This window comes from Anolis carolinensis, chromosome 2 (assembly GCF_035594765.1).
Source record: "Anolis carolinensis isolate JA03-04 chromosome 2, rAnoCar3.1.pri, whole genome shotgun sequence".
NCBI lineage: Eukaryota > Metazoa > Chordata > Lepidosauria > Squamata > Dactyloidae > Anolis > Anolis carolinensis.
Genome location: NC_085842.1, coordinates 247,836,121 through 247,860,149, shown reverse-complemented (window position 1 = coordinate 247,860,149; position 24,029 = coordinate 247,836,121). Strand labels below are relative to the sequence as shown.

Here is a 24,029-nt window from a genome sequence, read left to right as displayed (position 1 = left end):
GAGGGATGCAATAGGAAGCTATATTAGAGACGGATCCCAATCCAATCAGGGGAAATTCTCTTTCCTGTGTTGCCAGCTTCCACAATCAGTGTGCTTTTCCTTTTTTTCCCCTTTGGCAAGAGTGAAAGCTAGAATGAAAGATGGTATTTTTCAGGATGCCAGATTATGTGCTGGTTTCCATGTCTGGCTTTTCATGGAGAATTCAAAGATAGGAGAAATATGTCACGCCTGATTTTTACACGCATTGCTGTCAAAATGAAACTTGAAGCTGACCCAAAAGCAAGTCAGCATTAATTATTTCTCCTCCTTGGTGCATGACCCTTTTCTTAGGCCTTTGCTAACTAGCCTTTGATCTTGTATGAACATTTCTGATCAGTCCAGACAAGGTGCTGTGGAACATAGAAAAGGAATGTGAACCTGCAGACAAGGCTACATAACTCATAGGTTTCCAAAGGGGAGGGCTTGCTCTCCAGGGAGCTCTCATTGGCAGCCTGGACTGAAAACATAATTGGAGGTATGCATGCTAGTTACTTGGGCCAACTGTTTCAGATATTTCCTATCCAAATTGATTTCTTTGCTGACTAAACTCATAATACCAAGGTGCACACATTTGTCATACCTGTGTAAAGCTTCTAGGCCTGTTCACGTTCTTAAGTCAGTCTGCTTAAATGTTTGTCAGAAAGATTACTTGATTTTGACATCCACAGTTAATCTACTATAGTCGACTGGCTGGTTGATTGGTCTTATATGGTGTTTTAAAGCAATAGCAACAGCATCTGTCCCTCTAAGCTGGCATCTTCAAAATCACTTATTACTTATCACAGTCATGTTTTTTAACACCGGGAGCCACAAACAAGACAAAAAGCATGTACTCTTGAACAGGATAGTGAAAGCAAGACTGAGTCCTACATCTTCTTTCTGCTTCAGAGTACTTAATATTTAATACTCATATTTAAGTCAGCTTCGTTTATAAGATGAGGGTAGGTTTTGGAGTCAAAATTGTAGATTTTGTAGGATCCTTGGATAGATTGACGATCATTCCATGGAGTTGCCCTTGACCACCACCACTATTTCTCCACCCAGGCATTCAGAAAGACCAGAAATGGTATCATGGCAATGGAGAGGGTAGAGAGGGTTCTTTTAGGTTTTCCCAGGACAGACTAAGCTGTTGCCTATCACCCCACTACTCAAAAAAGGGGAGCCCCTCCCCTTAAAAAAAGAGTTAAGCTTTAGTACTCATATTGACCCATGGATAAGTTGAACCAGGGTTTTTTGGGTTGATTTTTTGACAAAGATTTCTAGACTTATACATGAGTATATAGGATACTTTGTTTATATACCATAACAACAGTGTAAAGCAGTGATTCCCAAAGTGGGCGCTACCGCCCCCCAATGAGCGCTGGAGCAATCCAGGGGGGCGGTGATGGCACGTATTAGGACACAAGAGCAGGGCCAGAGGAGGGGCGGGGCCTTTTCCCAAGTGCCGGAGACAGGGCTGAGCACCTGAGGTGCCTGTTAGGACACACAGGGGGCGGAGCTAGAGGAGTGGGCATGGCTTCTTCCCAAGAGTCCGAGACAGGGCTGAGAATCTGTACCTCTCCTGAGGCTCTTGTTGGGACACAGAGGGCGGAGCTAGGGAAGAGGGCAGGGCCTCTTCCCTAGAGCCTCTGTATACCTCCCCTGAGGCACTTGTTAGAACACGGGGGTGGGGTATAGAGGTTCAGCCCCATCAGGCAGTTGGGAAGAGGCCCCGCCCCCTCCTCTAGCCCTTCCTTCTGTGTCCTGGAAGGTGCCGCAGGACAGGGATAGAAGCTCAACCCTGCCTCAGAGCTCGTAACCCCGCCCATCCCAGTCCTGGCCAACCATTTGTGGCCCCGCCCACCTCCCTTCGCAGCCTTGCATCTTGAACTAGGGGAGAGGCTGAGGCCCGCCTTCTTGAGCAGGAGCCACGCCCACCCCTTTAAGCCATGCCCCCTTTCCAGGGGGGCACTGAGTCATATTTTTCTGGAAAGGGGGCGGTAGGCCAAATAAGTTTGGGAACCACTGGTGTAAAGTTTAGGAAAAGATAGAGATCTGTGTCTTCTTCCAGTTCCTGGTGTGCTGGTTTGTTTGTTTTTTTAATGACAGTACATAGCTGGTGCCCACATTTTTCTAGTCCCTTCTAACTCTGTCCAGGTTAGCAGCTATCACTTTCTTGTAGTGAATTCCACAATTGACCTCTGTTAATTTTGTGCATATTCTATAAAACTGTGGTTGATATAGCACCAGTTCAGCAACTGTATAATATGAACATAGCTTTAAAAGTTCCACATACTCATAAGTATAGTGTGCACCTTCAAGTTGCCTGTCAACTCATGGCAACAACATGAATTTTATAGGGTTTTCTTATGCCTATCTACACTGCCATTAATCCACTGGTGCATCCACATGGCACACATAGGCTAATGCGATTGAACCCAGGGTAAACCAATTAATCCAGAGTGACCGTAGGTTAAAAAAAACACCAGGAAAGGTCAGAATCATCCAGGAAAATCCAGACCTTTCCTGGTTTTGGGACAGTTGAGGACTGCCATTTCGCATCCCCATATGGGATCTGAGATCACTTCCCTACAGCTATCCCACACTTCCTGGGCACCAACAGACCAGGGAAGTGGGATGACAGTGCCTTCCTTCCTTTTTTGCAACCACCTTCCACACACACACACACTGTTTATGTTGGGGGAAAGGACAGATTCAAGCAGAACTTATTCAAGCAATATAGAATCACCCAAATCTCAGGTCAGCAGCAAAACATGAAAAATTAAAGTTCTTCCAGAAAATTGATTGTAGGGGAACATGCATTGTTTGCCTGCAAAATTGTTCTGCCTGCTAGAATCTATCATCAGAAGATCCAGAAAAAGAGCCACATCATGCCAGATCTAAACTTATTCCATCTCAGTAACCACAGTGCCTGCAAATTTGAGCTGGAGAATGGTAGCCCAAAGTAATCTTTCACATCCATAGGCTGAAAAGTTTGGATTCATGATAGCTTTATCTGGTCAAATGCCAGCTCAGCCATGCTTTTGTGATATTTGTATGATAGTATTATGCTGCATTAAAGATGAATAGACACAATCAAGGAGTCACTACGTTGAGCTTGTAAGATCTTAGCAAGGATATTAATCATATAGTATCTTTAGAATCTCTCATTCATATGGACATAATTTGAAGCCAGCTTGAGGGTGAATGATGACAATTACACTCTTAAGAATGATACTTCTGAAATAAATGTCATGCACTAGCCACTTGACCAGATCACCTTCTCACCCCACTGAAAGTTCTCCTGTGGATATTATCCTTGTTGAAGGTTAAAATATTTTATCAATCCTGTTGATCAAAAGAAATTGATAATTATTCAGTATATGAGAAACTTCATTACATGGAATAGCAACTTTACAATAGAATCTATTTGTTGTTCTTATAATAAATTATATATCATCAAAATATATCTTAAAATTAGAATGCAATTACACATTAACAGCTACAGTAGAGTCTCACTTATTCAACACTCGCTTATCCAACATTCTGGATTATCCAACATATTTTTGTAGTGAATGTTTTCAGTATATCATGATATTTTGGTGCTAAATTCATAAATACAGTAATTACTACATAGCATTATTGTGTATTGAACTACCTTTTCTGTAAAATTTGTTGTATAACATGATGTTTTGGTGCTTAATTTGTAAAATCATAACCTAATTTGATGTTTAATAGGCTTTTCCTTAATCTCTTCTTATTATCCAACATATTCACTTATCCAACGTTCTGCCGGCCTGTTTACATTGGATAAGCGAGACTCTACTGTATCTACATTTGTATGAGGGAACTGTATTGCTAGCTACATTACATGGAAGGATTGATCTGTCAGCAATAGGGAATGTTGAGCATGGTGCTGCTTCTTCATGGTCTCCATAAATCACACAACTGGGTTATGCTGCACCTGCACAGTACCTTAATGGAATTTCCGTAAGCTTTAGCAGTTTGATTTTTGGCTGTAATCTTGACCCCCCCCCTCTCTCCCCTGGGCATAAAAGTGCCTGCTCGCCGGTAGGCTCCTCAGTTCCTTTTTATCCACCTCTGCAGTTAGTAGCTTCCACCCCTATCACATGCGTTTCTCAGTTCTCCACAATCGTGCTGATGTCTCTCTTCAACAAGTCAACCATGAGATTTAATAAGTGCAATAGCAAGATGCCAGACTCAAATGGATGTTCTAAATGTCTGATCTGCCAAGGAGAAAGTAGGCTCTTGCTCCCATTGCCCCAAGTTTTATGTCTCAGATGAGAAAGAACAGGGAGGCAAGACTGTGCTCCCTTCTATACCAATCAGCATTGGAGCCTTCAGTACAGCCCTTGACTTCAAGAGCTCCTTCATTGGTGTCAAAGGCAAAGTCAAAAGCCATCTCATCAAAGTCAAAACCGATGCTATCAGTCTCCTCCTTCAATGCTATCAGCTCCATTCCCAATACCATCCATGCCAGGGGTACTGTGGCTTGGAGGAAGCTGCGAGAGCCAGCTCAGGAAGAAGTATCCTAAGACACACTCTCTTACTGGTTTCCCCTAACCAGGGAAAGGGTCATGAGGCAGAATTAAAGAAAAAGGAGGTGACAAAAAGGAGGAAGGAGACTCCTCCTCAACCACCTCTGTTATTTTCTAATGATGAATCTCCCCCTCCACTCTCTGTTGCGTCCTTTTGTGTTTCCAGGGCCGATAAATCACCATCAGCGCCACAGCCATCGTCCTTGCCACCTCTACCGATCAAACTTTCGGCAGGTGAGGTCCCAGACTCCCCATAACGCTCAGTAGAGACAGTGCTCAGATCCCCATTACCAACACTAAAGACAGCATTCACATCATGCCATTACCAACTATTCCAAGCACAACAAAAGGGGCCCATTTTGTTTTGCTCATCCCTGGATCAAAACCTTTCTACAAGGTTTTAAAAACTTTCATCCCTCCCCCCCCCCCCCGCACCACCATCACCATGACCACACACACAGCACCCCCAACCCCTGATTGGTGCTTGGAACTTCTTCTGTCACAACTATCAGGGCCACCATTTAAGCCCACGGAAGGTCATTTTCCTGGTGGTCATCACATCAGACAGAAAAGATTCAGAACTTTCTGCACTTTGAGAGGATTCCCCTACCTGATCTTCCACTCTGACAGAGACATATCTTTTCTACCTAATGTGGTTTCATCATTCCATTTAAACCCCAACACATTGTTCTGCCTGCATTAGCCCAGAACCCTGATACTTCTTTTTATCACCGATTACACTCCTTTGGATACAATATGTTCAGCTTCCATTTGGGCAAACCCCTTAACCTTTGTATCCCATTATAGATTAGATGCTCGATCATCTAAGGACACAGTTTTCGGTTGCTTGGTACTCCTTTCTTGTGTTTATGCCCCGGGGGAGAGGGGTCAGGGTTACCACCAAATTCAAACCACAACAGCTTTTGGAAATTCCATTAGGGTGCTGCGCAGGTACAGTATAACCCAGTTGTGTGACTTCATGGATGACCATTTGAAGAAACACAGTTATATGTAAGCAACCTATCTCTTTCAGCAGTTGATTATCTCGTAAGTCATATACTGAACCCAGAACTGCAGCTTACGATGTATTTTATGTACCTACAATTTTGATCTTACATTGCCTGTTACACATTACATATACTCTATTCAAATAATCTATCATGACCATAGTAAGAGTTGGCATTCACTGTGACAAATTAATGTCTGTTTGCAGGTGTCTTCTATGAGACGTTGACATTTTTAGAAATCATTGTTATTTTTAATCACAAATTAAAACTTAAGAAAACAAAGCTATACAATTTTTTGATCTTTATGTCAAAATTGCTATATTTACAATAGTTCTTGAAGAATTAATTCACTGTTATGACCGTTTGATACTTTTTACCCTGTGCCACCTGAACTTTGTTATTCCCTTAATATCCTCTCTTCAATGGGATAATATCATTCATTCCCGTTGTTTCTCTCCTGCTTATAGTTACCTTAACGACTTGGACCGCATAGCTGGTTCTGGCTATCTGCCAACCCAACAAGATGTGCTTAGAGTTCGAGTTCCAACTACAGGAATAATTGAATATCCATTTGACTTACAAAGTGTCATTTTCAGGTAGACAAAAGATTTTTTTTTCTAATTTCAATAATACAGAATACATCTCTGGTTTCTTTGCTGTTAACTTGATGTAATTAATGAAAATATGTATTTGCTATTTTCTCCTTTCTTTTTGTTTTTTTTTAAAAAAATTAACTGTTTCCATGTTGTTGCAAATTTAAGTAAAGTGTTTTCACTTTAACATCTTTGCCTGCTTTGAACTAGATGCATGTTATTCAGCGTTATAGAATGGAAAGGAGAGTAATTTGCATTTATGCAGAACTAAACTAGCAACTGTTCTCAGACAGCTTTTTAAAAAATGTAAAGTCACTTCTTCTCATATGTAATTGCAAATTCATTCAATGGATTGCATTCACTAACTAGGAACTAAAAGCTATCTGCAGATAACTTGTTGAAAAGAAATATATGCATTTTATGCATTTTACTGCCTTATTATGCTGTCATTAACTTAGCCTGTTTAACATATTTCAAAAATTATCATAATCAGTTTGAAAAGGAACAGATTGTTTATCATGTCAAGAAGATTTCATCATTGAATCTTTCTAATTTCAGTTATAATTAGCTATAATGTGTTTATAGGATCTTCTACAAACCCTTTTTTACTTGAATTGAAAGTAACGGATATGACCCTGTGTGAGCCATGGGGCATATTCCTTTCTCATTTATATGTGGTACTCTAATATTTCTCATTAAAATTGAAATTTTCATTGAATGCAGCAGTCATTCTAATAACCTACTCAGGTTTTTTAAAATGAATTCGAGTTATGAAATGATAAAAATGTCCTTCTTTTACATTTGTTCAAAATGATCTTCCAGCAACTCTATGTCATTATTCATTTCTTACTAATTTAGAGTGTTCTTAAAAGAATAGGTAAAATCAGTCATGTGAGTTAATAACTACTTTTTAAAAATGGTATGCTTCATATTACACATGACATATTAATTCATCATTGCTGCAGTGTTCACAGATAACATTAAACCATGCTCCAGCTCATGTGGTCCTATGAACTGCTTTATAATGGTCAGCGTGAACTCAGATAATGCAGATTGAGTCAACACTGTCATATAATCCAGTTCAGTGCAGTCACTCTAAATTCTGAAACTGGATTATATGGCAGTGTGAATGTGTCACGACCCAGGCTGCAGAGCACCAATAACCATACACAGAGGCCAGAATCTATCTAATATCTTTATTGTAGGAATATATAAAGTTAATAAAAACAAGTGTAGAAAATAGTCCAGAATTAGACCTTTCAGGAAAGGTCAGAATTAGTCCAAAAAAGCAATGTCCAATAAGAAATATTAAGGTCCAAAGTTGTAATCCAATAACCGAAACACTCACTTTGACAAGCAAAGTGAGGGGAGATGACAAGGTCCTTTAGTCCATGAAACTTGAGCGAGGCTAGGAAATAACTTGATACTTGAAACAAGGCTTGAACGTGGAACAAGGTAACTAAGAACAAGAACAAGGTCCGTGGAATAACTTGATAAATCCGTGGAACAAGGCAAGGATTGATCCTGGGAAACAAGGCATAGTCCGTAGATAAACAAAGGCTGGGAAGCAAGGCGAAGGCTGGATAGCAAGGCAAGGCTTGAGCAGGAGCGAGGCTTGAACCGGAGCGCGCTGTCCAGACACAACTCGCTCCGTAGGCTGACGAATTGACTCCGCGAAGTTACTACGCGGGCAAAACACCTATATAGAGTCTAACTTTCCCACCGAAGCAGTTCTCTGGGAATCAGAAACGAAAGCTAAACTCTGAGACCAGATGTTAAACTCCTTAAAGATTCTCACGAGAAGCAGTCTTAATTGGCTACATTCTTAGCTGCAATTCTTGCACTCCTGCGCGAAGCTGAATCCAAACTTCTCTGTTGTTTACAAAACTCCCGGCGCAAGAACACGGGAGAAGTAGGCTCTGGGCTTGTTTGACATACTTCTGGGAGACAACTTTCTTGCAGGTGCAAGGTTCCCAGATCTGCCTGGGAAAGATCTGGCTGAGAGGAATCCAGTTCAGACTGGGAAGGTAAAAAACCCAAGTTTTCATCTTCATCAGGAATTACCATGTCCTGAGCAGGACTACAAGGCCCATGGGTCATCACACTATCCCCCTCCTCAAGGCCCCTCCCAAACTGGGGCCCTCTCCCCGAGGCGCGAGGTCGCGGCTTGGCGGGATAGGTCTGATGAAAGCGACGGGTTAGATCAGGAGCATGGACTGTGGAGGCGTCTTCCCAAGAGCGTTCTTCAGGGCCAAAACCCACCCAGTCAATGAGATATTGTAGGCGGCGGCGGTGAAAGCGAGAATCCAAAATGTCCTCAACCTCGAACTCCTCCTCCCCATTCATCAAAACAGGAGGGGGGGCCGGTTGGTCTGTATCAGGACGCACACCATCCGCCGGAAGGAGCAGGGAGCGGTGAAACACTGGGTGAATGCGCATTGAACGCGGAAGTTGGAGTTTGAAAGTCACGGGGTTTAATTGCGCCACCACTGGATAGGGGCCAATGAAACGGGCATCTAACTTCCGGCAAGGGCGGTGGGAGGGCAGAAAGCGAGTGGACAGGAAAACCCGATCTCCTACCTTGATTTCGGGACCCGGCTGGCGATGTTTGTCAGCGTGGCGTTTATAGTCCTCCTTGGCTTGGTCCAGTTGCTGGAGCAAAAGTTGTTGCACCGCTGTGAGTTCCTGCAGCCAATCCTCTGCTGCGGGAACCTCTGAAGTTTCAATGACAGGGGGAAAGAAACGTGGATGGAAGCCGTAGTTTGCAAAGAACGGCGTTTCTTTTGTAGAAGCTTGAACTCCATTGTTGTAGGCAAACTCAGACAGTGGTAACAGAGAAGCCCAATTGTCCTGTTGATAGTTTACATAACAGCGAAGATACTGCTCCAAAGTGGCATTGGTGCGCTCCGTTTGCCCATCTGTTTGGGGATGATGAGCTGAAGATAAGCGAGAGTCTATGCCCAATAGTTTTTGTAGTGCCTTCCAAAAACGAGAGGTGAATTGAGATCCACGGTCTGTGACTAAACTCTTGGGCAATCCATGTAGTCTGAAGACATGTTGAAGAAATAAATCCGCAGTTTCCTTGGCCGTGGGGAGGCCTTCGCAGGGAATGAAATGGGCTAACTTGGTGAATAGGTCCACCACCACTAAGATCGTGGTGAACCCACAGGAAGGTGGTAGGTCAGTGATGAAATCCGCGGAAATTATTTCCCATGGGCGAGATGGGGTAGGAAGGGGGTGTAAAAGCCCTGAGGGCTTCTCCCTTCGTATCTTGGAGCGCTGGCATACTGGGCAGGTGTTGACATATTTTTCCACATCCTTGCGGATCTTGGGCCACCAAAAATCCCTTAGGATCAGATGCATAGTTTTAAATAGTCCGAAGTGCCCTGCTGGTTTGCAGTCATGACACAGACGAAGCGCCTTTTCCCTGCCCGGTCCGGGTGGGATATAGACATGATTTCTATAGCAGAGCAGCCCATCTTTAAGCGAAAAGGGGAAATGCAGACCTTGGCGAAGTTGGTCCTGCGCCCAGGCATCTGCTTGCTGACTAGCCCTGATTTCTTGAGCACAGATGGGTCCTGGAGTAGGGGAAGTTGAACCAATGGGAATGGATTTGGTGTTCCCCACCGTGAGCGTGGCAAAGTTCTCAGGTTGTAGCAGTTGGGATTCAAAGGTCTCCTTGCGTCCTGCAGCGTATTCCGGTTTACGTGACAGGGCGTCTGCTTGCTTGGTTTGGGCTGGGGTCACATAATGGATCTGGAAGTTGAAACGTTCAAAGAATAAAGCCCAACGTTGCTGCCTCTGATTTAGTTTGCGGGCAGTTCTTAGATGTTCTAGATTACGATGATCAGTGTGGACTTCAATGGGAAATTTGGCCCCTTCTAGCCAATGTCTCCAAGTTTCAAAGGCTGCCTTTATGGCCAGTAGTTCTTTTTCCCAAATGGTGTAATTCCTCTCTGGTGTGGTTAGTTGACGAGAATAAAAGGCACAGGGGTGGAGGTGATCTCCCACCGGTTGTAAGAGTACAGCCCCAATTGCCACATCAGAGGCGTCCGCTTGCACCACAAAAGGGGTTCCAGGATTTGGGTGCTGTAGAATTGGCTGGGAGGTGAATAGTTTCTTTAGTTGCTGGAACCCTTTCTCTGCTTGATCAGTCCAGCGGAAAGGCTGCTTTCCACGGATGCAGCTAGTGATGGGGTCGGACCAGCGGGCAAAATCTGGAATGAACTTGCGGTAGTAGTTCGCGAACCCCAAGAAACGCTGCACCTCTTTCTTGTTAGTTGGCGCCCGCCATTCCAATACTGCTGAAACTTTGGCTGGATCCATGGAAAGCCCTAGAGGCGAGATGCGGTAACCAAGGAAATCTACCTCTTGTAGATCAAAAGCGCATTTTTCCAGCTTGGCATAAAGTCCATGATCCCGCAATCGTTGTAACACCATTTTGACGTGGTTCTCATGTTCTGATTGTGATCTGGAAAACACCAAAAAATCGTCCAGGTAGATTATCAAGAACCTGTCTAGATAGTCCTGAAAAATGTCATTGACAAAATGCTGGAACGTTGCGGGGGCTCCGCATAAACCGAAATTCATAACTCGGGACTCAAATAATCCGAATTTGGTCTGGAAGGCGGTCTTCCACTCATCCCCTTCCCTGATGCGAATTAAGTTGTAAGCCCCCCGAAGATCCAGCTTGGTGTAAACCTTGGCTCCTCGAAGCCGATCCAGTAGATCCGAGATTAAAGGCAGGGGATAGCTGTTCCGCTTGGTGATATTGTTCAATGCTCTGTAGTCCACCACCAAGCGTAGTTCCCCTGACTTCTTCTTCACAAACATCACTGGGGAGGCGGCTGGGGATTGAGAGGGTCTGATGAATCCCTTGCGAAGGTTTGTCTCTAGGAATTCCCTGAGAGCTTCTTGCTCTGGTTCAGTCAGGGAGTAGAGATGCCCTCGCGGGATCGGGGCCCCCTCCACCAAGTCAATGGCACAGTCATAAGGTCTATGTGGGGGTAATTTTTCGGCTTCTTTCTCATTGAATACATCCCAATACTCGGAGTACTTCTTTGGCAAGGTGATGATGGGCTCGGTGTCTGTGGCATGGCATACCTTGGCTACGAGGCAATGGTTTTGGCAGTACGGTGAAGCAAACTGCAGTTCTCTGTTGGACCAGGAGATGTTAGGGTCGTGGAGAGTCAGCCATGGAATTCCCAAAATCACAGGGAAATGGGGAACCTCGGTAACAAAGAAGGAAATCTCTTCCATATGTTCCCTTATCCACATCCTGGTGGGTTCCGACCACTGACTTACGGGGCCCGTCTTGAGGGGACGGCCGTCTATGGCTTGCACCACACGGGCATTCTTGAAATCATGATATTGTAATCCCAGAGAGTCGGCATACTCTCTATCGATGAAATTGTTGGTAGCTCCAGAGTCTATCATGGCGTGGATCATGACGGGTCCCCTTTTTGCTGACCATAATGTGACCACGAGAAGGAACAGGACCCCGGTTGGCGGCTCTTGGATGGATTTTTTGACCGGGTTGGCGAGCCCCTCTACACCCGGTCGTTGGCTTCCCCCGCCGGCTGTGTGCCAGTCGGCTCAGACGCCTTCGTCTCCGTGGAGGACGCCGCCGCAAGACGGGCGGCAGGCTTCCCTTTGGCTGGGCACTCTCTGGCGAAGTGGCCCCCGTTCCCGCAGTACCAGCAGAGGTTTAAGCGTTGACGACGGGCCTTCTCGGCGGCATCTAGTCTGGGACGCACATTGCCCAACTGCATCGGCACCTCCTCGCCTCCTCTGGGGTATGGGGTTGGCGGTGGGGGTCTCCACACCGGACGTGGCTGAACGCTGGCGGGAGCGGGGGGTTTTGCCCCGGCTCTACTGCCCTGGCCTCGAACCCACTGTTTCCTGTTGGCAATCATGACTTCAGCCCGTAAACATTGATCAATGAGTGCCTCGAGGGTCTGGGGAGGATCCACCTTGGAGATTTCTTCCAGCATTTCAATGTTGAGACCCTCCCGGAATTGTCCCCTGAGGGCTACATCGTTCCAGCCGGTGTTGTGGACCAGCACTCGGAACTCGGCTATATACTGAGACATAGGTCTGTCTCCTTGGAAAAGGCGACGGAGTTTGTGACCGGCTGCCTCCAAATTGTCCTCGATTCCCCAAGTCTCCTTGAGGTGGTCCAAGAAGTGTTGCGCTGATCTTAGGTGTGGAGAGGCTTGGTCGAACAGTGCCGTCGCCCAGCTGGCCGCTGGCCCGTCTAGAAGACTGTAAACCCATGCCACTTTGATGTCTTCTTGGGGAAACTCGGCAGCACGGGCCTCCAGATAAGCTTGACATTGGCGACGGAAGACATGAACCTTAGAAGCTTCTCCAGTAAACTTGGTTGGCAACGCCATGGCCGGAAGACGAACTCCGCGTTCCTTCAAACCCCTTATTTCTCCATCCTGTGCATTGAGCTTATCACGGATTCGGTCCACCTCTTCCTTGTCGATGGTGTAGGTAATCGGCTGGCCGCTCGGCCCAGGTACGGTTCCGGTAGACATTCTGGCCGAGGTTAATTGGTGCTTAGGGAGGCGGAGTCAAACTGTCACGACCCAGGCTGCAGAGCACCAATAACCATACACAGAGGCCAGAATCTATCTAATATCTTTATTGTAGGAATATATAAAGTTAATAAAAACAAGTGTAGAAAATAGTCCAGAATTAGACCTTTCAGGAAAGGTCAGAATTAGTCCAAAAAAGCAATGTCCAATAAGAAATATTAAGGTCCAAAGTTGTAATCCAATAACCGAAACACTCACTTTGACAAGCAAAGTGAGGGGAGATGACAAGGTCCTTTAGTCCATGAAACTTGAGCGAGGCTAGGAAATAACTTGATACTTGAAACAAGGCTTGAACGTGGAACAAGGTAACTAAGAACAAGAACAAGGTCCGTGGAATAACTTGATAAATCCGTGGAACAAGGCAAGGATTGATCCTGGGAAACAAGGCATAGTCCGTAGATAAACAAAGGCTGGGAAGCAAGGCGAAGGCTGGATAGCAAGGCAAGGCTTGAGCAGGAGCGAGGCTTGAACCGGAGCGCGCTGTCCAGACACAACTCGCTCCGTAGGCTGACGAATTGACTCCGCGAAGTTACTACGCGGGCAAAACACCTATATAGAGTCTAACTTTCCCACCGAAGCAGTTCTCTGGGAATCAGAAACGAAAGCTAAACTCTGAGACCAGATGTTAAACTCCTTAAAGATTCTCACGAGAAGCAGTCTTAATTGGCTACATTCTTAGCTGCAATTCTTGCACTCCTGCGCGAAGCTGAATCCAAACTTCTCTGTTGTTTACAAAACTCCCGGCGCAAGAACACGGGAGAAGTAGGCTCTGGGCTTGTTTGACATACTTCTGGGAGACAACTTTCTTGCAGGTGCAAGGTTCCCAGATCTGCCTGGGAAAGATCTGGCTGAGAGGAATCCAGTTCAGACTGGGAAGGTAAAAAACCCAAGTTTTCATCTTCATCAGGAATTACCATGTCCTGAGCAGGACTACAAGGCCCATGGGTCATCACAGAATGGGACTTTGGTCTTATTATTCCTCTAGTGCAGAGTTTCTCAAATGGTACTCCTTCAGATGTTTTGGATTCAAGCTCCCAGAATTCCTAACATCTGGTAAACTAGCTGGGATTTCTGGGAGCTGAAGTCCAAAACACCTGGAGGAGCAAAGTTTGAGAAACACTGCTTTACTGCAACTACAGTGTGTCCAGAAGCATGATCTTGTGTTCTAGACTGACCGTAGCTTGCTGTGGTGTCTACACCAGATAAATTGTGGTTAACTTTAACTTGAGTTAAGATCCTCAAACTTGACATGACACTGACCTTTTATTAAACCAGAATTAAATTTAACCAGAGTTTAGGCTTCAGGAGTATCTTCAGTTATGGTTAATCAAAAGAACCGGATACCTCTTAGCTCCCTCTTGTAGCTAACTCAGAGGAAAGTGTGAGTTTCTGTAGCTTACTTGGGCCTGTGCTTTTTAAGTATTGTGTGCAACTACAGCCATAAATTAAACATGTGGGTGCCATGACACATTGATTTTCTGTCTTTTGCATTTTAACATCTTTATCTCCCAGCTATCATTTTAAAGAAGATATTAAAAGCATCCAAAATAGTTGTTAAATTCTGATGAATAATATACCTAATAGTTCAGATATTTTCCATATGTATTCTTCATGGTAGATGAGATGCCCTGCCCACACCATTCTTGCCTACAAGTTCTTAAAGACACAAGGCAGCACTCCACAATCAATTTACTATGGAATAGTATTTCTGAATTTCTAGATAAGAACATTATTTATTTTTATCAGTGTGTTTATTACTTATATATCCTGACCTTTCTCCACCGAGTTTAAGGAAGGACATATGACACTTGTCTTTACTTTTTTATAACCCTAGGAGATAGATCAGACAGAGAAAGTATGAATTTCATGGCATTCAAGTCCCAATGTAGCCTTCTGGCTTCTAGCTATTATGTTTTTAATGGATAGACTGCCTGCCTAGTTAATCTGGTCCCTCTTTGTCACTTACTTATAAAACAGAATGGATAGCAGGATTTATGCCTGTTGCCTATTTAAACATGAAAGGATAGGTGATTGGATCACATTAATGGCATGAATGCAATACTATACAAGTATATTGTAGTACTCAGTATATAAGCACTATTTAAAACAGAATGATTTTTGTATCTTGTTTTTTGACCTGTATTCATTTTGCTGCCATTGCAGAATGGTGGATGTAGGGGGGCAGCGATCAGAACGAAGAAAATGGATACACTGCTTCGAAAATGTCACCTCCATTATGTTTCTAGTAGCCCTTAGTGAATACGATCAAGTACTTGTGGAGTCAGACAATGAGGTAAGTAAAGATTATACATGTACTTTTAAGCATGGGTGTAACACAGATATGTAAGCAAGTTCTGCTCCCACTGCATGATATGATTTAATATGTATTAAACATCCACCAGGCTTGGGAATGTCTAATGCAAAAATATTGGGATTTCAAAATAAGATTAAGAATATTGGGATTTCAAAATAAAATTAAATTGAATTTTTCATGCTTGGGTCCTTTTCATACACTTCTTTCATATTAGCAAAAATAATGTTTTGAGTTTTAAAAAGTCTCTCAACAGAAGGAAATCTGAAAGCAAACCCTAAGCATTAAATTTCGTCCCTTAGTATCACTAGCACAAGCTTGTTTTGCATCTTCTAATCTCTTAATTAAGAGGTTTGATTGAACAGTACACTACTTTGTTCCTTCTTCAGTATTTGACTGAATAAATATTATGGAAAGAGGAAATCTGAGCTTTGTTTAAAACAACAAGGAAATTGCCTTGCCATTCTCTCTCTCTCTGTGTGTGTGTGTGTGTTTCCCCACAAAAATCATTTCTTTCTGACTCCAGTTTGGAAGTTTATTGAAGTGTGAGTAATTGTTGTCCTAATGCTAATGACAGCATAATTGATTTATTTCAGTTTGTTGCCTTCTGTATCAATAGGAAGCTGATGTGATAATTGTTGTAGGCCTTTATCTTTTATTTCATCTGGGAGGGAGGCACCATTCAACAGTTGGGGCGGGTTGTGAGTAAGGTCCTAAATCTAATACTAATATCTGTTAAAAGAGTTTTAGGTAGGATAGATGTTTGAGCCAGTGTGATGAGGTGTTTGAGTGTTGGTCTAAGTTATATGGGAGACCCATGGCTTCTTTCTACACAAAACAACTATATATACATTTAAATGATAATAAATAATAAACTTTATTTTTATATCCCGCCCTATCTCCGCGAAGAGACTCGGGCGGCTCACAACAGGAACAAGCCCGAAACAACGACACAACATATTTGACAAAAACTTAAAACATTTCAGCAATACACAAAATAAAATAATGGACAATACATTAAAATCCAAGCAGATAAAATCAGAGTAATTAAAAGCAAACCAGCGGGGACAGGTTTCATAAAGTGCTGTATCATGGAAATGAGTAACAGTGATATATACATTTTGATTTTCTAGTCGAATTTTAAAAAGAGAGAAAGAGATTTATTTCATTTGTATTGTGTCTTTCCTCCAGGGAGCTCAAAGTGGACTATATTGCTTTCCTCACAAAACGTCTACGAATTCTGTGTTGTAATTTAGACTGAGAGATATTAAACAAAGACCACTCATTCAGCTTCATTGGTGGATGAGAATTTCAACCCAAGTTTCCCTAGCTCTAATAACTATAACTAATAATAACTACTTTATTTGTAACCCGCTCTCTCTCTCCCTGAGGGACTCAGGGCGGTTTATATTTACAGTACGGAGATTACATTTATTCGCCGAGTAGTTGGGTTATTTTCATTGTCAGACTTGGAGCAATCCTGTGAAATAGTTGAAAATAGTAGAAAAATTGCATTTCATCCTTGCACAGAGGCCATGCTAATCTTCTCTGGCTCTAGTCCAATCAAGCTAAGGAGCATCTAATGCATGAATCTAAGATTACAGCTGTGAATTCCAGCATTTCTAATAATGGGAAATCATAAGCAGAATTGTGGTTTGGCTGAGGTTATACTTATCCACTTTACCTTCTGGATCAAAAGTGAAATTATGTCATTACTTCACACTGCAGTGCTCCTAGCACCATTTGCTTTTTAATGCACCTTAAGTCTTCCTGTCTTTTGATAGAATAATAAATATTCTATCGGAATGTTTATTCTTTTCTGTGGGCTTACTTTGGTGTATTGGCCAGTGATATCAATGGGGTAGACCATGCAACGAAGATACACAACGTAAGTGACTGCTTCCAAACTATAAGAGATAAATCCTTTACTGGGTCATGTTCATCTTCTCAGCAACTGAATGATTTTTCATAGACAGAACTTCAGTCACATTCCATCTGAGCCCCAATAGTAAATTGCTAATTGGTTCACGTTGATTTTATTGTAAAACATGCATGCTAAATACTCTCCTTTAAGTGGGATATTTTCCCCAAAACTTTGATATTAACAATTTAAGATAACCTGTATTATTTACATATAGTACTGTTAAAGCCTATCTCTTTGAGAGATAGATCAGCAAAGGCATCATGTGAGAAAAGTTGACACAATATAGGAAAAGCTATATGCTTCAGACTTTTGTGTATATGTGGTGAATGTGTATGGTATTTGTATGAATGAACATGGAAATTGAAAAAATGTGACTTGAAAAAATTCAGATGTGACCATAGTAAAGAAAAATACTAACATCTAAGGCTGTTGTAGACATGACAACTTCATATGACCTCCGATATATATGCATTGATTCAGGTTGTAAAGAATACATAGTTCTGAAGTATTGTTAGTACACTCCAAATATGAATGTGACAATTTGTTGGTAAATCATTAAAAGAGCACTAAGATAAAAATATTTATAGCACTGAAATGGCCCTACCAAGCCTGCCTAATTCTGTTTCCCAGTCTTCAATGTGGCTTTGTAGGTAAATAGGAGAAACAGATTTTTTCATGATAGGTCAGCATAACAGCATTACAAGCATATTTGAAGCTCTGGCGCTCTCACTACTCAAGACTCGCCCTACTCATCGGGCCGGCCACACTCTGGACCTGATTTTTAATATCGGAATACAAACATCTCTATCTGCAGTAATTGGTGTTCCCTGGTCTGATCACGCTGCCCTGAAGGCCTGGATTGAGATTCCATCTCCTCCTCCCAATCCTGCCACACCAATCTTTGCTCAGTCTAGGAGACTCATGGAACCTGCTAGGTTCTTGAATGCCCTTAAGGGCCTGGGAACTGTGTGCATCACTCTCAATGAATTAGTCAACACCTGGAATGTCAGTTTGTTGGCTGCCTTGGATGAGATTGCCCCCAGACGCCTCCTTCGCCCTCACCGGAATCGCTCCCCCTGGTACACTAATGAGCTACGGACGATGAAGCAAGCACGAAAGCGGCTGGAACATCAGTGGCGACGGAAACCCGACGAGGTGTCACTGTCCGCCTTCAAGGCTTTTCGCAGGTCCTATGAATCAGTCGTCAAGGATGCTAAAAAATCTTACAATTCCTCCTTAATAGCCTCTGCTAGATCGCGCCCAGCTCAAGTATTCAAAATAGTTCATTCTTTGACCAGTCCGGCTCCCTTAGTCCAAAACCCAGCAACCACGGCTCTTACAGCAGAGGCATTCCAGAAGTTTTTCACTGATAAAATCGCCGTGCTTCGGCAGGAACTGCCCCCTACAGCTGATACCTTAAGTGAGCTTGAGACTTTGTGGCCGCTTAGTGGGCCTATCTTTGACCGATTTACTCTGCTTGACAAGGAAGATGTCGCTAGAATCTTGGCTGTTGCAAAACCAACCACTTGTTCCCTTGATCCGTGTCCATCCTGGCTGGTGAAGAGCTGCCTGGAAGGTCTACTCGATCCGTTGAGTAATATCATCAATGGCTCTCTTGAACAGGGGGTCTTCCCGGACAACCTAAAAGAGGCAAGGGTTCGTCCCTTGCTAAAGAAGCCTAGCTTGGATCCCATGACCCTTGTCAACTATCGTCCTGTTTCCAACCTCCCATTCTTGGGTAAGATGATAGAGCGGGCTGTACTGGGACAATTGCAACAATTTTTGGATGATACAGCCGGCCTGGAGCCTTTCCAGTCAGGCTTCCGCCCTGGCCATGGGATGGAGACAGTCCTGGTTGCCATTACAGATGAACTTCGTCGCCAGTCTGATAGCGGCGGATCAGCGCTACTGGTACTTCACGACCTTACCGCAGCGTTTGACACCGTTGACTACGATCTAATGATTCACCGTCTCGCCATGTCCAGAGTTCACGGTCAGGCCCTCAATTGGTTCAACTCATTTCTGTGAAACCGGAGCCAATGCGTGGAGTATATGGATCAAGTCTCTGACAGATCTCCCCTCCTATGTGGGGTACCCCAAGGTGCAATTCTCTCCCCTCTTCTCTTCAACATCTACGTTAGACCCCTTGCTAGCTTGGCTCGGAGTTTCGGCCTAGACTGCTATCAATATGCGGACGACACCCAACTCCTTCTGCGCTTGGAGCCTGGAGCAAGGTCAATACCAGACCTTTCACCTTATGTCTGGAGGCTCTGTCGAACTGGCTACGTGCTAGTAGACTGAAGGTGAACCCGGCGAAGACCGAGATTCTCTGGCATGGCCGCTCGACTGGTCTGACCCATTTGCTACCCACCTTCAATGGTGCTGCCCTATCTCCTTCTCCTACCGTTAAGAGCCTGGGTGTCATTTTAGATTCGCAGCTGACAATGGAAGCTCAGGTCGCTGCTGCCAGCAAACAGGCCTTTTTCCACCTACGACAAGTGAGGCAACTGGCACCCTATCTATCTGATGAGGCGCTGGCAACAGTCATCCATGCCACGGTCACGTCTAGGCTGGACTATTGCAACGCCCTGTATGTTGGCCTTCTGATGTCCACGACCCGAAAGCTCCGTATTGTTCAGAATGCGGCAGCCAGGCTACTCACAAGAACACCCATGAAATGCCATATAACACCAATGCTGCAGCATCTGCATTGGCTTCCAACCGATTACCGTGGTCTATATAAGATGCTAGTTCTGACCTTTAAACTCTTTACGGCCAGGGCCCATCGTACCTTAGGGACCGTCTCTCCTTCTCCCATCATCGGAGGTCGCAACGACCATCCCAACGAGACTTACTTTATGTACCGGGTCCTAAAGAAGTGCACTTGGAAAGGACCAGACGCAGAGCTTTTTCTATTTCTGCCCCTGCCTTATGGAATGCCTTGCCGCCCTACATGAGAGCCATGCGTGAGTTGGGGCCTTTTACCCTAGCACTCAAGACCTGGCTCTTTACTAGAGCTTTTAATCTATGTTAATTTTATCAACATTTGTATGTATGTATTTTTATGGAATGCCTTGCCGCCCTACATGAGAGCCATGCGTGAGTTGGGGCCTTTTACCCTAGCACTCAAGACCTGGCTCTTTACTAGAGCTTTTAATCTATGTTAATTTTATCAACATTTGTATGTATGTATTTTTATCCTTTACAATTTTATCTTGTAAATCGCCTAGAGCATCGTGGATGGAGGGCGATTAATAAGTAATTAAATGATGATGATGATGATGATGATGATGATGATGATGATGATGATGATATTTAGTATATACTTTGCTTCCCATGTTATACTTACCTCATCGTTAAAGTGCATCAATGTTTCTGCCATTCATCCGGGAATAGATAACAAATCAGAGTGTAGATTCAGTTTATATTATTGAACACTAGATGGTACTATAATCCTCTGTCTGGATAGAAATATGTGAGTTTGCCTCTTTTCAGACTCATAGTTTAATGTTACTAAACAAATTGATCCTGTTAATGTTAGAAATCATGACTGAAGAAATCAGTGGAACAGCTGCTGTTTCCACCCCATTCCACTTCTTTTCCCCTATTTTCTGTATTCATGTGTTTATATATTCCTTTACAGTTTTACTCAGAAGTATAGGTAAAAATTCCATCATTTGCAGTAGTTTAATGCAAGTTGTATGGGAGCCCAGTGGATTAAGTTACACTGTTGAGAAGGAAAACCAAATATAAAAACTACCAGATGTTACTGTCAAAGTAGAATATTAATAAAATGGTATTTAAATGCTGAGAAAATAAATAGCAATCTAGGTGTTTTAGCAGAGGTGTACTTAACATCTTCTAGATCAGAGTATCTTAAACTTTTTCCACTTACAACCCCTTTCTGCCTGAAAAAAATTATGACCCCTTTCTGCCTGAGAAATTTTTATGCAACCCCAAGTATATAGGCTTATAAAATAGGTATAAAAATCAAAAATTTGTTAATCAGCATTTGCAAGGCTTGCTAAACAGGCTGATTTTTCTTTTTATGAAGTACAACTGAAGCATTTTCAATAGAGTCCATTGTAAACACTGCACATGGTTGCTAACAGATTTATGTAAATGTCTGAGTTGCCTTCTGAAAACTTTTATTGTTGTCAGATTTTTGCAACCACAACATTGAGCTGAGGTTGGGACCCACAGTTTAAGAAACGATCAAATCAGGGGGTAACTGTTGGAGGCTAGATGACTGGGAGAATTTTCCTCACATTTTTAAAATGGCACCCACATATCTTCTAGGGGATGTGGGAGGGGTTTTTTGTCACACTTTAGGGTCACCTAAGCCATTATAGGCCCAAGAAATGCCTTTTAAATGACAAGCAGTGACATGAGGATCACTTTAACCTTGGTGAGGGGGGAATCACAAAAATAGCCATGGGCTGCACTTTGCCCATTACTGTTCTAGGTGTTATTGGGTGGCTACATTTTAAGGATCAAATACTTATTTTATGCTTTCACAGAATCAACTGCAGAAAAGCCAAAGCTTTTCTTCTTACTATTCTTGTAGCAAATCCCAAAAATATTCTCATGTTGGAAATAGCTTTTTTCTTCCAACCAAAACTGTGTCTGAGATATATTTCCCTCAATAATTCCAAGAACGTAGATATTTCTTGATATTTGGGAATTTTCTTGGACAATGCAATGTGCATTTGGTTCAGCAATCCTCTTTATTGTTCGGAGCTTCCTGCCATCATAGGCAACAGATGCAATCTCTTCTGCCTGGATTAGGAGCGAATTCGGCAACATCCTTGCCTTCACCATTTTAAAAAAATCTGTAGGAGCATTGCCTTTAGGCAGAAGCCTGTAATGCCTCTGTTTCTAGTAGCTGACACAGGAAGAAATACACTGAAAGCCTTTATTCATGGAATCATTTCATTAGTTCCAAGTATCTATTGAAAACATGATTTTCATTTCACAGTCAAAAACAAGCAAGCAATATACAGGCATGGTGACGTCATTGTGAGTCAGAACAATTCCACCAGTGTAGACAAACCACATGCTTCCATTGTGATGACAAAATGATTAGTAACTCCTCCTTTCTCTAGATATTAAGAGCAGTGCTGGCTTTCTTTGATTGCTTAGAGAAAACATTTTGCCTCTTACATCTTAGAAATAATATAATATATTGTTTTTCTTTTATTTTCCTTAGTTACCTGCAGAAACATGCTTGATGTCATAATATCTAGTGGTAGAAGTAACAACATTGCAGTGTTTCACTGGTCATTATAGTTGTTAGGGATTCCTCTTCTTCAGAAGAGAAAGGGGAGCAGGAAAGTGTTCATGAATCTGAGGGTGAGTTGGAATCTGAGGAGGAGACTTTGCAAGTACCCACTTTTCAGGAGAGGTGAAAGGAAACACAACAGAGACATCATTCAGCTAGAATAGCTGCCAGAAATGCAGCTGAGTAATTAGGAACTGCCCTAGCAGCTGTGAGGGGACTCAGAGCTATAAAGCAGAAGCAGGTGCAGCCAGCTCTTGCTGGTAACAAACTGACTCTAATGCCTTCGCTCCCTGTGTGCCTGCTCCGAGTCTGCATCTGGATTTATTGCTGTTTCTTTGTCCGAAGTAAGACTGCTATTTGATTTGGGACTGTATCAGAAACTAAGAACGGCATTTGCCCTAAGACTTCCTTGCTTCCTTTTGCATTATTCCACTGAGTGTGCTGTACTTTATGTTTTGCTGAAGTAAAGCAGTTTTCATTTACCTACCACAGTGTCTCAAGGCTGTTCTTGAAAGATAAAACAGGCCAATAGTATAGGTTGAGCATGTCTTATATAGAAATGAGAGATGTAAAGATCTGTAAAATGGTGGAAGGCATGGATTTTCACCAAGGATAATGCTTGGATTCCTTCCATTTCACAGATTTTAAGTTTCTCTCTAGCCTCATATCTCACACACAACACATGTAGCGAATGAATAAAATGTGAGGCTGAAGAGAGATCTGGGAAATTGTGGGGGACATGGTTATCCATGATATCTCAGTATGTATAAGTAAATATTCCAAATACCAAAAGAAAATCCAAGGCACTTCTGGCCCAAAGCATTTTGGATAAGTAATACTCGACCTATAATTTCTTGTTTTATTATCATTGTATTGTATATACTTATGTATAAGTGTAAGAATTTTAGTCAAAAATTCAGCTCCAAAAATTTTGGGTCATCTTATCCATGGGTCAGCGTGAGTACTTTATGTAATTTAGCTCCTATCAGAAAAGAACCATGCCTGACTAGAATGGCAAAAGGCAAGAGCTTAGCCTGTCATGGGAGAACCTAAAAGAATAACTGAGCCCCTCGACTCTTCCATTGTAGTCCAGCTTCTGGCCTTTTTAAATGCCTGTGCAGTAAAATGACCACTTTGGAGGTGAGGGATGACTGTCTCCTGAGGTGACAGTAGCACTTTCCCTTCTCTGTGGAATAATTACCAATTTATCCATGCATCATATCAAAATTCCATTTTTTAGTCCCAAACATGCTCTTGATTTACATATGAGATTTCATGCATGTACACACATAAATATCCGATAGTCTTAACTGGTGTGCTGACTTTTTGGGTACAGCTATACATAGCACCAGCTCCCAGTCAAAAGATTGCACAAGTCTCCTCTGCCTATTCCTATCACAAGGTGAGGAGTGCTATTCTGCCACTATGATTGTTGGCAAATTATTTTCAATGGTGGCCTTAGGATTTGAGAGCACTTGAATAAGTATTCCTGAAGATGTACCAAAGCATTGGTGACATCTAGAAATCCTTGCTTTGGACAGCTTTTGTCTGCAAATCAAATGATATAAGTCAGCATTTGTTGCTTATGACTCTAGTAGCAGCATCTACATCTAGTCTGCACACTAGTTTTGTGCATTTGCATGGAATTTATTATCGTTTTATGTAGTTCCATTCGTGTCATCTCATTTTTGTATTTGGTTCCCGCTAACGAAAATGGGCCACCTATATGACATG

At 42.9% G+C, this 24,029-nt stretch overlaps 1 protein-coding gene and 1 non-coding gene across 3 annotated transcripts in view; one reads left to right on the top strand and one right to left on the bottom strand.

Annotated features, from left to right (window-relative positions):
* The window catches only part of LOC100565556 (guanine nucleotide-binding protein G(q) subunit alpha), a 125,706-nt gene that overhangs the window by 82,167 nt on the left and 19,510 nt on the right, over nt 1–24,029 (top strand). For both annotated transcript variants that reach the window (XM_003216474.4, XM_008103274.3), the window contains exons 4-5: nt 6,052–6,180; nt 14,943–15,072. In XM_003216474.4, coding sequence (XP_003216522.1) covers nt 6,052–6,180; nt 14,943–15,072 — 259 coding nt within the window. The remainder of the gene's footprint in view (nt 1–6,051; nt 6,181–14,942; nt 15,073–24,029) is intronic.
* On the bottom strand, nt 16,576–16,678 carry LOC134297239 (U6 spliceosomal RNA). Its single transcript, XR_010003969.1, has one exon. It is a non-coding gene; the product is annotated as a U6 spliceosomal RNA (small nuclear RNA).